Source organism: Haemaphysalis longicornis, unplaced genomic scaffold (genome assembly GCF_048455015.1).
Source record: "Haemaphysalis longicornis isolate Haplotype H1 unplaced genomic scaffold, Haemaphysalis longicornis Haplotype H1 scaffold_8, whole genome shotgun sequence".
NCBI lineage: Eukaryota > Metazoa > Arthropoda > Arachnida > Ixodida > Ixodidae > Haemaphysalis > Haemaphysalis longicornis.
Genome location: NW_027526445.1, coordinates 35778167 through 35793181, shown reverse-complemented (window position 1 = coordinate 35793181; position 15015 = coordinate 35778167). Strand labels below are relative to the sequence as shown.

The 15015-nt window shown below is 42.6% G+C and overlaps 1 protein-coding gene across 1 annotated transcript; it reads right to left on the bottom strand.

The window, feature by feature from the left end:
- Positions 1-428: 428 nt before the first annotated feature.
- LOC144150124 (cystatin-2-like) lies at positions 429-12689 on the bottom strand. The gene is made up of 3 exons (XM_077681951.1): positions 12387-12689; positions 2566-2673; positions 429-672 (listed from the first exon to the last, which is right to left on the bottom strand). Exons 1-3 carry the CDS (start codon positions 12585-12587, stop codon positions 592-594), a joined length of 390 nt encoding a protein of 129 aa, XP_077538077.1. The 5' UTR covers positions 12588-12689; the 3' UTR covers positions 429-591.
- Positions 12690-15015: the final 2326 nt, after the last annotated feature.

The window sequence follows — 15015 nt, the reverse complement described above, 5'->3', positions numbered from 1 at the left end:
AGCAATTATCACTGAAGCCCTCTCAAGTACACTTTTCCTGGCGTTGGGCGGCGTTTTGTAGGGTAGGTGTCTCGCTTACAGGAGTAACTACTCAGGTTTCCAATATGCATAATGACTACCCAAAGTTCTGCAAAACGACTGGCCCTTTGCGCTTTCGCAATCACTATCTACTAGTATATAATTAAAAATGGTTGTACTTTAGCAATATAATGCAGTTCTCTGCATAATTCTTTGGTGCCAAAAACATTTGATTCTCCAAAAAGAAATATGTCGACCGACACTTTTTTATTGTCTGAGTTTTGCGTCCGAGCGCCACTGCTGACCCCCTACTCTTGTTCACTCAGTTATACCTTAACCCTGGCAAAGCATAAAAGCATTGTCACCATACTGTCCACTCTTATATCTAATAACACGTAAAACAACAAATGTTTGCTTTCTTTAATAGCGATTTATTGGCCATATTTTTTTAAAACAATCTTAATATTCCACATTTGAAGGCTTAATTTGACCTAAGCGTGAATCCTCATTTTGCGCTGGCAACACGTTCTGGGATATGCCCGACTGCATTTGTCCGAAATAGCTGCAAATGTATTACACGCAGTCGAATGAAGTGAGCGTGCGGACGTTCTCCCAGGGCCTCTCGTAAACCACGGCTGTGCACGTCGCCTTTGCCTGAAACATAGAGAAACGACATTGATTAGCGTTCGTACTCCTAGTGCTTCAACTTCCTTAAATCTGTTAAGAATCTTTCGGTAGTTGGGTTTGGACGTCCCGATAAAAAGAATATAGAAACTGCAAACAAGTATACTGAGATATACTGTGAAGGGGGACTGGCTCCGTTAAGCACACCGTAGGAAAATATTGATTTTCAGGGCGCTGAACGCATAACTTTGAACCAGTCTTAACGTTTGTTTAACTGGTGGTTTTCTATATATCAGTTAAAAATTAATTTGCAGTGCTTATGCACAACATTTCTGGATACCTATGGCCTACATTGGTTTACCAAAACAGTTGAAGTATTTCTTTGGCCATAGGCTGATTTTCTGGAGGGGGTAAGTGCCCTGACTTCGTTCTGGTGATTCCAGCTTGTACATTTGTGGACGGCTCACCAAGGGGTGGGATTATCCCGGAGCTGAGCTAGAAATCATATCCTAATCGAGCTGATAACCAAACATATAGACATGGAATGCGGGTAGTGGTTAGGAGCCTGCAAACGCTACGGGGTTTTATGTCCTTATTAAACCTAGTTTCGGGTTTGCGTTCTCTGCTCTAAATATATCAAGAGTTCTCTGTGTATTACAGTAGCCTGGATCAGTAAATGCTTATATTGATGAAGTCCGTCAAAGTTGATGGTAGTTTTGGGTTACGTACTGATGGGGGTGTCGTTTGCACTGACGTCAATGCTTAACTTGCTTGCCGAATATTTTATGTGTCCATGGTTGGTACTAACGAAAACGCTATGCGGGAAAAGATGTTTGCCATGCACGCAAAGTTTATTAGATTGATGCTAACTTTGCGTCTTTCCAGTCCACACGGTTAATATTTTTTGTTCGTACGTCATTTCCGACTACGCACAATGCAGGTCCACGCTGAAATCAGGGAAGAACCAGAGTATCAAATTTTCAGTGGCGACCGGTGGCCACTTTAGTTCGAAGGAGAGTGTATATGAAGACAAGGGTACCGCTTGCATCTGCATGATATTAGAAGCTCACAGGTGCAGAAACGAGCAATGGAGAAACGAACACATGCGTGCAGAAACGAGCAATGGACATATTTTATAAGTTTATGAGTTCCAGCGTAATGAGTAATAGCAACAAGTTTAACATTTAAGGAAAGGTAATTATTCAAATCACGATTGGTAATTTCCTCTGCCAATATTTCGAGATAGAAGCATCAAACTCTCTGCCGTTGTAACACGCAGGTCCCCGGTAGGCAACATAACCTGACTCTGTCAGCGGCACGTCAATATGACCTCACGGCAGCTATGTAAGTTTTACGAATCCGGACTTCCTGGGCCAAAGGAGCGCCAAAAGATGCGCGTCGGGTTCGTCCTGGGTATCGCTGCGATATAATAACCTTTGTAACCCAATGCAATAAATCAGTTGGGACTAAAAATCTTCCTGTGCCCAATGAGTAATTTCATAGTCTTCATTATGTCACAAATTACAAAGTGAAACATTAAAAGTGCGTTTGTCGTGGCATGACCCTATATAGAAAACGCATTTGTGTAAAAATATTTTACGTCTTTTCACAATAAAACACCCCACTGGAATGCTGTTTTGTTCTAGTCGGAAGGATTCTTGAGCGGAGTGATGTAATCAGAAGGTGCCGTATGAAGTGAAGTACAAAACGTTTATCCTTGTCCTTGTAGTTTTACAATACCTGAATCAATAGTGTGAGCTAGGACGTTGCCCTCTTTTTCCTGTGAGCATTGTGACAAATATGTGTGAACCCTCCGCTGCGGTAAGGCCCGTACAAAATAGAAACAGATATGTGTAATTCAATGGTGGCCAATCTATACGTTAACTTCAGTGGCGTTAACTGTCGTATTTAGCAGACACTCACTTCTGTGGTAGTTGGAGGACAACTTTCTTCAGTATATTCGACCTCTCCGATCTTGCAAGACGAGCCAGCGATGGTGAAGGTGAGTCGGTAGTTCAAGCCAGCGACAACCTGTATTGAAATGCAAATGTAACCAAGTAAACATGCAAACTTTCTTTTTAAATGTTCCATCTAAAAGAAATATCTTCGAATGTACACTCCCGAAGTCGTATAAAACTGATGCAGAATATATTTTATTATTGTAATCAAAACTACAGGCGCAAATAGAAGCTTTATCTTACGCACAACACCGATAACTGGCGCCGGGTGATCCTTGAGATAGCTTTTCGATACGTCGAAATAGAGTAACGAATAGTCATAAAATGCACACTCAAGAAATTGGTTTTGACGGTTCTATTCTTGGTCCCCCAAGGGAATATGTTAATCCGCACATTAAGCAAAAAGACAGAAAAAAGTTTTGATATCTTATCGGCTTTGCATGCTGAGGCTACACCTGGCTTAATGGAGGGCTCCCAGATAGTTTTCATCACATTGGGATACTATCTTGCGGCGAAATGGAGACAAACACGCGATTTTGTTCAACGCGTCCTTCAAACGTACGAACGCCGGGGCCATGGTGGACACCGGGACATTGGGGGCAGCAGGGGAAGTGCTTACTAAATTTAAAGTTTTAAGTTAAGCTTGAACGTCTTTAACTTAGGAAGCTAGGAACTTTAAGGAATATAACCGGCATTGTTAAGGACGTGCACTTCCAATATGTATTTTCTTTACTTTTTTTCCTCCGTAACAGGAAAACAAACATTTTATAGCACGGAATATGCACTGCCGGAAATGTGAATAATAATTTCCGACGGCTGGGAGTAGTCCTAAAAAACAGTAATACAACTTAGACAAATTCCAGCTAAGCCTTACACATTTTCACGGTATAGCATCGGCTGAAGGGAGAAGTACTTCCTGTTTGTATTTTGAGACATTCAACCAGCGCATGATAAAATAAGTTAGTGATAAGTATTGCGTTGACAAAGCGGTGTTGCCCAAACAGCTCGCATGGCGCTAAAAGACGCTCGTGGGCAAGGTAACGCGGGTAAAGTTTCTCTTACGAGAAAAGAATCCAACATCTAGACATTGATTAGCAAACATAAAACAGATTCCACACGCAGTGACAAATACACAATTTGGATTAGAGCTATCATACAAGCTTCAATATAAATGCACATCTATCAGGGTGTTCAAGATGGGAACGTCCAAACTTTTGGGTGGAAGCCCTGTGTACTCCATCGCGTGAATTCCTCTCGCTCTGATCCGTTCATAAAATGGCCGCTGTTGTAAACAATAAATAAAGCAATATATGTATGATCTGATTGGACTTTAACCGTTTTCCCCACAGTAGCAGACAAAGAACACTTTGTTGTTTTTGTTTCTTTCTTCGGGTCGCACTCTCATAGCAGAGATTCCCGCCAACAGCGTAAACGATACCAAAGAGACGCCAATATGGTGTAGCCGTAAGGACACATAATGAAAAGCATGATTGGGCTCTCGACATCAAATCTAGGCTTGCGATCTATACACTGGAGTAATGTTTTGTGGGATGAGAAGTGGTAGCTACAAACGATTGTCGTTCACACCCCCAACCGCGCCGCAGTTCAATCGGCTTTTGAGTTGGAGAACCTGCGCTGAAAAACTAGCTGGTGATAAAGTCATCGTGCGCGCCGGCAGCCTCTATCTTCTGAAGTACTCTGCCCACCGTTCGTGGCGTCATCTCTTACTTGTTCTCCTCGCCAGTTACCATGCGTTCGCACATCAAGTGGAAAGTCCGGGAAAAGTGTCGCTACAGATGCCGAGTTTGCACATTTGATTATCGCCGATTCTAGGGTGTCCTGACGCGGTCCACTTGGGAGAGGTGTGAAACCTGGCAGGTAAAAAATATTCCGGCACTGCCAGTTAAAGAGAGCTTTCAGCGCGAAGTTTGGAAAATTATTTGTGGTGCAACAGCCGGGTGTCCTGCGAAGGTAGACAAGGGGCGAAAGAAGAATGGTGTGGAGCCATTGTTAAAAAATACCGGACCATATCCACTAAGCCGAAGCGTGATTGGGGAGGGAGCGAAGCATGCAGTGTGTAAGTGTATTCAAAGATTGTAAGTCTGTCCCTTGCCACGCAGCGCGCGGCCAATGCGCGGCGGTGAAGCCTAGGTGGGGGAATCCACCGTGCGCTTCCTGAGGCGGCCGCGCCCACCCTTGCGTTGAACTATGGCAGGGATCATAGTTGAAACATATTTAGCAAATAAATGAGAGACAGACTGGCGATAAGTTGTGTTCGTGTAACACGCCGCACCGCCCTAAGAAGTATACTTTACATGAGGAAACCTCGCGTTTGATGCCAATGTCGAGACGGAATTTCAAGACAAGGGACATGAAATCTTTTTCGTTGTGTCGGCAGGCTTGTCGCTTCCTCTCGGCTAGCGTCACCAGATACGGCCTAGCCTTCAAAGCTAATCTAAAACCATCACCTTTGACGGGAACACTTAGTGTGGGGGGAGGTCCTATTGATCCCAGGCGCCTTATCATCCATAATTAGGTTTGGATGCTAAACGCTCGCCCTCTTAGGCATTGGTGCCTTGTTTTTGCCCACCGAGAAGAAACCAGTGGCGGTAGAGGTATACAGCTTGCCTATAGAAGTCACGTGCCTTTGAAGTACGAACCGTTCTAGCACGGGGTGTTTGAAAGCAAGTATCTCGGCGTGTTCTTTTATTACGTGTTTTTGCCCAGGTAGATAAAGTATTCTAGCGCGAGGCATTTGAGAACGCTTGTCCATTTGTGTTCTTTTAAAACGGGTTACGTTCTATTTCAAGACGCTCGAAAACGAGTGTCCCGGTGTTTTTAGTACTGTGACCACATGAGACGATCACAAGAAATGCTGGCAGCCCAAGCACCAAAGGTGCTTCGCCCCTAAATGTTGGTGGATTTGCTAACAGAGCAGTAACCGGTTACCTGTGACAACATCAACAAGGTACCTAATCAATTTATTAACTGGCTATGCATAACCTAGTCAAAAGATACGCCTGACAATGTGGATCTGGTGCTTGCAAAGCCCGACATTCAACAGGTGCATATCACACTTAGACAACCAATAAATTGGGCGACAAAATAAACAAGATGCACGGAGAGTGTGAGTACAACTTGGTCGCCTTAGAAATACATCTGCTTTTCCTGCTTTTATACAGAGTAGCCCAAAGTCCTCTGCTAGAGTAAGTGGGCCTCTCTCAAAACTAAAATGGTTTAGACAAAATTTCGGAATTAAGTATTTTAATGTGAGCATTTAAAAATGAGCACGCAGATTTGTAAAATTATTTTGAGAGGCAAATAGAGTGTTAAAATTGCTGTTGATATTATGTACAATAACTCACGTAATTTTGTTACTATCAGTGAGTGTTAGACTGTAGTCTTAAACAAGTAGCAGTTACTAAGTGCCCGATCTAGAGTAGTTATGAAAGCATTAGTGTCCATCTTTGGTGTACGGCAATACGCAACTATCATAGGGGTAGTAACATTCATAAGCAGTCAGTAAATACATCGCAATAATAACTTTCTACTAGCGTTCTTCTTAAGATTTCTCTTGAAGAAGAGGAAGCGCAGTACTAAAGCTGTCACTCCGCTATACGCAAATCATACTACGACTTCGTTCAAAAGCCGAATATCGCGCCGATGAAGTGACAGCGAATAGTCAGCGACTTGTATTAGATCCGGAGTAGCGAGTTCGCGTACATTGTGCAAGTATAATGACCGAGTCTTCTCTGCTCTTTTTTTGGTGGGGGACTGGGAAGGGGATGGGGATTGTCCAAAGGGGAGGGAGGGGAGGGGGGGGGGGGCTAACGACGACACCACGCAAAACTTGCCCGTGTCACGAAGCTTAACCACGCCGAAACCATGACCTTGTCTCCAACCATAAGCACGCATACACTTAGCATAACCAAGAATGAGCATGCTAGAACCTTAAGCTCGCTGTTTGCAACAGTGTTCGCGCCACAAATGTGAAATTGCCCCAATAATTTGTTTAATAATTAAGCAGTAGCAGCTGAGTAAAAAAGTACAACTAATTAGGCACAACTTCGGAATTGTACAACCCTGTTAGACATCGTCTCGTCGTAACTGCAGTAGTGGACAATGGCAATTGACTTGACCGTAACAATTCCTTCACTTCCGTAATTGTGGCACCAGCGCAACGATAACACTGCGCGATTCCCCTTCGGTTTCATTGTGTATAGGGATAAGCTAGGGAACTAACACACCGCAAAAAAGCTTTAATATATTGGCTATATTTCACGCAGAAGTGTATGCATTAATTTCATTTTTTATTTTTGTTTGCCCGTCAGTCATATATAAAGTTGTATTACGCTCATCACTACTGAGTGGTGAAAAAATAATGGAGAAATAAAACATTATTTCGTCAGAGGGTATATGGCTGATCTTTCAAGCTCGGTCGCAATTGCTTAACCTGCTCAATACGTTTAAAACAAGATTCACCGTTGTTGAATTTCTGTCATCAGCAACTTTCTTGATAGGTTACCAAAATACGGAAAGAAAACCATTTACTCTGATGTGGACGGGAACAAGAAATCTGTTTATCACAAATGGTGATCTCTTGTAGGATTAAATCTGTAGTAGAACCCCCCCCCCCTCCACCGAAAGAGAAATCTGAATTATATTGGTTGTGCACTTAAGCAACCTCATAGACATGAGGAACCACTGCCGGAGGGTCGTATGCGGGCTTACATTTATATACACGCTAACACTGTGTGCATTCATACTACAGGTTGCATTGTTTCAATCGAAATATCACAATACTCCAAAAGTGGATTCCCTCTTTTCATACGGTATTTTATCAAACTATTGCGTGCTCTGTTCAACTATTTGCGCGCAGTTGAAATATACTGGTAAGGCCTCCTGTTCAAATAAACACACAAAATACTTCCAACACTAAACTTGAGATCCCAACCAAACATTTCATTTGATTTGGAGTGTAAAAATACGCAGAAGGCTGTTATTACGGCTTTGAAATCAAATGGAATATGGCATGGGTGAACTTCGCTCTTGCCCTAGGGAGTTCGCTGCATGTCGTGGGAATATTAAATTTACGATCGCCCTCCCGAAAGGACTTTGGTTACATCAAAATTTGAGGTGTTTTTCAATGCCATCTAGAAACATCTAAGCGTGATCCGTTCACTGGGCCGCATGCATGTGTGTACGGTTTGAAATCGACATCGCATACCGCTTAAAACGAACAGCACCACGTACGTACACTGGTGCTCCTAGAACAAGTGATACGAAGAAAATATTTCTGAAAAGTTAGCAGAATTCCCGTGCAAGCATGAAACAATAAATAATATATTATTCCAGGTTGTGACGTTATCCATTCATTTATATGTCAACTTTGTTAGGTTAGGTGAGAACAAGTCGTACTTTAGAATTAGAATTAGAATTAGAATAGAACTTTATTGTCGTTACAGAATGGTACATCACCAGAGTGTAGTCAATACAGAAAGGGGTCCCAGAGTAATGAACTGTAGTGGGACCCTTTGTTATTGATAGCATACACAGAAATAGCTTAATTGCAGCTGCTAGCAGGAATGATACCTAATTTTTTTTAAAACGAGAGTACGCGTAAACAGTGAATTGTTAACATTGCATATTTTAGGAATAAACAAGGAACATATTGAAGAAATAAAGTACACAGCATTCAAACAACTAACACAGGAATATTTAAACAAAATAGAGCATCCTATAAATGGTACAATATTGAGTGCAGTCAATCCATATACATACATAGCAGTTGTACAAATGCAATTCTTAGGTGTGTAAAAGATAAAAAAAAACCACTACACTAGGCGAAATGTGAATCGCACGTCAAAAGTCTATGTGATGGTTCGTCAAAAATGATCGGAGGGAACGTTTAAACGTTGATGGACGTACTTGTGTTTTAACCGTATGAGGTAGCTCGTTCCATATTTTGATTGAAGTAAAAGCGAATGTCGGTTTACCGTAGTTCATGCGAACCTTTGTCTCAATCTCAATGGCTTGATTACAAATGCATCTCTTTTTTTGTAGCAGATACAGAAATACGCATAAAACGCCCTCGCCCTCCATTTACGGCTGAAATCGGCAGTTACATACCCAGCCATACTATTTCCGGTTGCGCAACAAGTCGGGCACGAAAGGCGAAACAAATGGTATACCCGTCCAAATGTTTTAGTTTTTCATATACCCTTACTCATTATGAGTAAGGATAAATGTATTAGTTTTTTATAAGTTCTTACCAGGAAAAGTATTTTCTCCGTATAATTATGGCTCTATTCTTGGCGGAAAAATTCAATGAGCGAAATGAATACTATCAAAATCACAGGAACAGCAAAACTTTCGTCGCCCTCTTTATGGAAGACGCAAATGTTAATAAAAACGAAATTATTCTGCAGGCATTAAGAACAGTTGCATGCAGATATTTTTATTTTATTTTAACACAAACAGATGCTTAGTAATCTTGCTTGTAACAATAAGAAGATGATTATGGTGGTGGTGGATTTTAGGATGACATTATAGGGGTTCTAGAAGCAAGAGCGGTGGAGTGAGTAGTTTCTTTAACAGATGTCCGCCCTGGCTCTTTACGCTAAGCTGCCATGAAGCACTCTTTGTTGTAACTGCTGTGTTTTTAATCATTTCAAACATCCTACATAATGGGAAGGAAATTATGACATCCACCTTATACAGCCGGGCGGCGAGAAAGGAAAGCTCTAAAGCTTTGTCAGAAACTTCGCCGTTGAAAGATTTGTCCTGGTCCGGAATTCGAACCGACAACCGCCGGTCGTCCCGTGTTCGAATCCTGGACTAGGATGAATTTTCCTTCAACTGCGAAGTTTCTGAGAAGCTGCACAGCTGTCCTTTGTAGCCGTACGGCTGCATTTAGGTGGATGTGAAATGTTTATTCGCAGAAACGCATTCCACCTTGGAGATTTTCCTCAAAATCGGTTCGATTAACACCTGTCCTTCGCTTGGAGTTGTTGATAAATGCTATATCGCGCTACAAACTGCTAGCCTCCTGGCTACTTCGGTTGGTTGAGCAACTGCTCCGATTAGCGGTGGTGCCAGGTTCGAATCTTGGACCAGGACGAATTTCTCTTCAACTGAGGGGTTTTTGAGAAAGCTGTAAAGTTTTACTTTGTAGCCGAACGGCTGAATTGAGGTGGACGTCAAACTTTCCTTCACAGAAACTTACTACACCTTTGGGATTTTCTCTAAATCTGTTCGATCCTACATAATGATTTTTGAAGGTTATTATCTATTTGTGTGCACAGGAATCGTCGTACACCCTCCGTAGTGTTTCCATTGCACCCTCGAGCACTTTTACTTGGGATGAAATATTCATCGTCACTGAAATTTTGAGAGGCAAAACATTTTTCCCTCCATACAGAAAAGCCTATACTCCAAAGATATGCGTCAGAAGCAAGTGGCAAGATGAAAAGTTACAAGGGGAAATGTTAACTGTACATACGGTGGCAGACAGGTCGTACGTTGTACGAAAATAGCTCAGCTGTATTTAGTGTCGTTCTTTCAAACCCCCTAGTTATATTTTTGAGCTGTGATTTGTGTGATATTTTCAAGCGCAGGTGCTGATGATTTCCATATTTGGACAATGACGGGGGCCGGGTTGAGGGGAAGAGGCTTCTGCCACCTGGTACGCTATCCTTCCTTGCACCTTGAGAGTCCCTGTGCGAAGAACGTCTTTTGACAGGCTCTAACGCAGTATAAACAATAACAACCAGAAATCCGTCTTAGTATTTTCAACTTCATGCTGCACCCCTACACAACGTTGAAAATGATGTCGAAAATAAAGTTGAGCGTGAAATTGAAGTCGAAACTTCTATGTGGACAATTACAAGAAATATGGTTCTGTGGAACTATTGAGCGAAAAGATTCGGCTTTTTGCAGATTCCTTCCAATGTTCATTTTATATGGTATTCAGCGAAACATACTTGATGTTATGTTTGCAGGAACGTTTTTATGCAAGGTGTTCATTGAGCATGCAAAGGTTTCACGAAAAAATGGCCGCGTATCTAGTGAATTTGCCTTAGATGTTTTCGGACATTGGTCTTCTTCTACCCCTGCAAAGTATATGCCTCTCTTCTGTTTTCCGTCCATCACTTCCGCTCTCGCTCTTTCGTCTAGCTCCTCCAACGAAATGCAATAAATCTTTGGTCAAGTCAATAAATTTTGCCACGATTAGCCGCTGGCTTGCATCGATTGGAACATTTTAAAGACGATAGTCTTTCTAGGGCTACTCATACGCAGAAATTTTGGTGTGTGTGTGTATGTCTGTCTGTCTGTGACTTGGTTCAGCCATAAGGCCAAACTAAAACTAATTCGGCGCACTAACCTTATATACCAAGAGGCAAATGTAAACGTCTATGTTCCGTGGTAATCTTCATACTTGTCAAAACTGTTGGACAAGAAGTAAACATCACGCAAATTCGAGGCCGCATATCAATACATAAGTTATATTCGGAGTGTTCTTTCATTAAAAAATTCATGGATGCTTGGTTATTGTGGCATCAAATGAAATGCTACCTCAAATGCAGAAAATCGTCGCCTGCTGTTTCTCGCGGTACTGTGGCTCATGGAGGAATCTTAAGAATCAAACAGCAACCGTAACATAAGGTCCCACTAGATAGGTTCCGCGTTCCGTTCGGAATGCCCGTGGACCAGGGCAGCTTGGTTGTATAAACATTTTAGTAGGGAGCCTGCATTCACGTGTGGATCCACCGTACGGCAGCGCATAGAGGCACTCGGCCTAGCGCAGTAGAACGCGGTATACTTGAATAGATTTAAGCAAACCTCTAGCATGTTACTTTAGGAGGAACGAGACGGGAAGGGAACAGCATGAGAGGAGAGCTGGAATGAGAAGGGAGGCGTTGACTTGGCAGCGGCGCTAGTCGACCATTGCCTTTCGGCCACATTTGCAGCGAAAGGAGCAGATACGCGGCCAATTTTTTATATTGGTGCGCTTGCTCTTACCCCTCCAGAGGGAGTTTTGTTTTGCGTATATTTTTTTCGCTGTCGCAAAAATAAAGCAACCATGCATTTTTAAGTAAAATAGCATTGCAAATTTTATTTATGTAGGAAATCTCTTCTTCAAATAAACCGCCGGTTTTCTGTTACTCAATAATAATTACAATTAGGAATACGACACCAGATTTCGCAAAACGGTCAATACTAGCTTGCTTCTTGATCAAACCATTTTTATGGCATGGAGTTATATGCGATCCTGAGATTTCCAAGCAAAGAAACTCCATTTCAGCATTGCGCGCTGCATTCTAATAAAAAATAAAATAAGTGCCTTTCGCCGCAATTAGGCTACTACAACGACTTAAAAATGGATACTTTTGTGAAATATCTACTGAGAGTGAGGTTTGTAGGAAACAAGAAAGTTTTCAAGCAACTGAACTTGGCAGATTGAAATATCGTTAACAAGAGAACCCCGCCTTCGCGCGTGGAGCAACATTTTTGTTCTAATTTAGAGGACCTTAGCCAACAAACTGTGTTACGCGAAACAATTTTATAATGTTGAACAATAAACGTTTCGTTATCGGTATGCCTCAGTTAGAAAAATGGAATAATTGGTGGGCCTTCGCACACTTCTGGAGATGCTTTTGGAGGGCAAGCAACGATAATGCCAGCAGCACATCAGGAATAGATTAGTGGGCAAACGGCAGTGTTGCCGTTCAGAGATATTTCCTTTTAAATACTTTCTTCACTTCTAGGAATCATTGTATTGCGTACCTGAGTCTCCACCTTAGTCAGATCGAGCACCGTATCGTAGTTATCGAGCCCCTCGACGCGCTGTGCCACTGCGTAGTGGGCCAGATTCTTGTACTTAGGGCTGCTCTGGGGATCCTGGTCTCTCCAGCCTCCTGGGATCGATGCGCAAACGACGAACAGACATGCCAGAGCGGCGCCGGAGAGAGCTGCGCAGCCAGCCATGATGTTTTCCAAAGGCGGTCTGAGCTTGTGCTGATCTGACAGAGAGTGAGCAAAAAACCACCGCTGCGTGGAGCTTACTTTGCAGATGCAGTAATCTGCTGACAGACAAGTCGCCGTTTTATACCGCCAGCGTGCGTCATGTGTTTTCGAAAGATAACGATAAAGTACAATCGAAGGCCCTGTTGCTAAGCGCTGGGTAAAAAAAAAGAAAAAGATAGAAGGATACCAAGTACACACGGCGCAGAGGTAAGGTCGTGGCGATAAGATTACGGAGATATTATACTCACTTTCCAGGGCTTGTATTTAATCGCGCAAGTTGCAACTTATGAGTGTTCTTTAGAATGTTATCGTAGGGCACGCCGATAAGTCGGCTCTGCATTGCTCAAAAAGCCCCGCTGAGCAAGGAAATACATCACTGGAGCTGTTTTTTGGTCATATCACGCAATGTAACCGCCCCGCCTAATAGCAGAGAAACAAAGAAGCAACCAAGACTTATCATGTGTAAAAAGAAGACAAAGTCGGGCAAAAATATCCTATACCATATTGAAAGCGGGTAAACCGTTGTCTCTTTGAGTTCGAGTCCGCTTTCGAGAGCGTCTGAACTGAATTATCAATTGGTTAAAAAACAATGTGTCCAAACGCATGTATTTCTGCGAGCTGAATGGGAGCGTTTTTATAGCTTGTTCGTGCCAAGTGGCCCTTACCTTGCCCTGGGGAATATTATTGCCAGGGTGGGAATAGGCAGACAAAGAGCTCTGTAGGTATGCAAGGTCGAGTTGCGGCAGGGAGCTGCAACTGCTAACAGTGACTGTCGACAATGGTTGTTAACCTTGCTCTGTCCGGAGGACAACAGGCTATCACGTCCGCTATGGAAGCATGCCAATACAGCATGCTCAATGAGGCCATGTGCTTCGAAGTCGTATAAATTTATTATAGTACACGTGTATTTACCAAAAAACAGTTACGTTTGCATACTTAAGAATAGTACTGCATTATTTATTCAGTCTTTTGTCAACGCTTGAATCGGCGCCGGTAACCTATAAAATCATCTAAATGCCACGCTTGAAGTTTTAAACCAGCCAACTGATGTCAAAATACGTGTCCTCGGAAGTTGACACACTTTTGCGATTCTATTTTATCCCAAAATGCGTAATTCTATCCTTTTGTGACATTTTTCGCCCAGATAAATAGCTTAGAAAATTTCTCAGGGAAAATTCCGGAATCAGCGCACCACTACTTGCCTGTGGATCTACTTTAGTGAAGCCCGCCCATTTATAATGGCGCTGGTTCCACCGTATTGCATGTCCCTTCTTTATTAGGTGGGGTGTACCTAAGGAGCACACAACACAACGCATAGCATTTACAATCGAAAAATTTCCATAGGCAGCGGCATGATTTGAGCCTGTGTCTGGTAGACCAGGCAGAGTTAGTGTCAGTTGTCTTACCCATTAAGAGTCAAACGGCTTAGTCACTCGCCTATAACGGTACGGAGTACCTTAGGACCTTCCAATTTCCGTGCGCAAACCAATGTTCATCCGTGCGCACACCACCATCAAGCGGAAATCAAGCAAACTTGGATTTTAGCCATGAGTTGCAGTTAGGTTTAGGGAATAATCACAATGCAACTCACGGCTCAAATCGAATGACGGTCGGGGCGCAAATCGGCTATCACGCTAGGCGCAACTTGGATGTCGTTTCGAGTTCCCGCAGACCGCACCCTCGCCATCATCTACGGAGTGGAGATGCTGCCATTTTTGGCCTGTAGAGCATCGCTGTATTTCATGCCTACAATTTATGAAGCCTGGTCGTTTTTCTCAATTTGCTTACTTTGTTTCTAAAATGCTTTTGTCAGTGAGAAGTTTGTTTTTAACCTGACTGTGCACAGTTATTTATTTGTTCTTCAATAGCGGAGGGGCCATCTCATGATGGCAAGAAGAAAGCAAAACAAAAAAAAAAGGAATTATGACCATCGATGAAATTTTCCAGAGCGAGAAAATTTTACGTGTAGACGAGCGAAAACGTAGATGAGAAGCTTTGACGACAGTACCTGCAGATTCTTCGCTGCGGTAAACTCCATGCAAGAATATAAAAAAACAGAGGCTTTTACAGAACTAAGCACTGTGTATATCCGAACAGTGAAATAAGCGGCGAAAAAACGATTACACGTGTTTGAGGGTAAATAAATATTTTTATGTTCTATAGGCAATAGGTTTTATCGCCTACACACTATTCCATGCTATCCAAAACAGCAGTATAAAGACCGCCGCAGACTGCTGTCCGCTTCGCCGAAGCTCTGCTGTTAAGATGTGTAATTTCACTACGGCGCTGTTTTTTTTTCTTTTCCTGGCTGAGAGTGCGTTGTTTTCACGCCTTCCTGTTCTTACTTCTGGGTTCTTCCTGTTCATTATCGCGTACTTGACGGTCGCTA

Coding starts and splice junctions, on each gene's coding strand:
- LOC144150124 (XM_077681951.1), bottom strand. CDS start 12,587: ATGGCTGGCTGCGCAGCTCTCTCCGGCGCCGCTCTGGCATGTCTGTTC. Junction 2,674..12,386: donor TGACTAAGGTGGAGACTCAG/GTACGCAATACA, acceptor ATTTCAATACAG/GTTGTCGCTGGCTTGAACTA. Junction 673..2,565: donor GTCCTCCAACTACCACAGAA/GTGAGTGTCTGC, acceptor TCTATGTTTCAG/GCAAAGGCGACGTGCACAGC.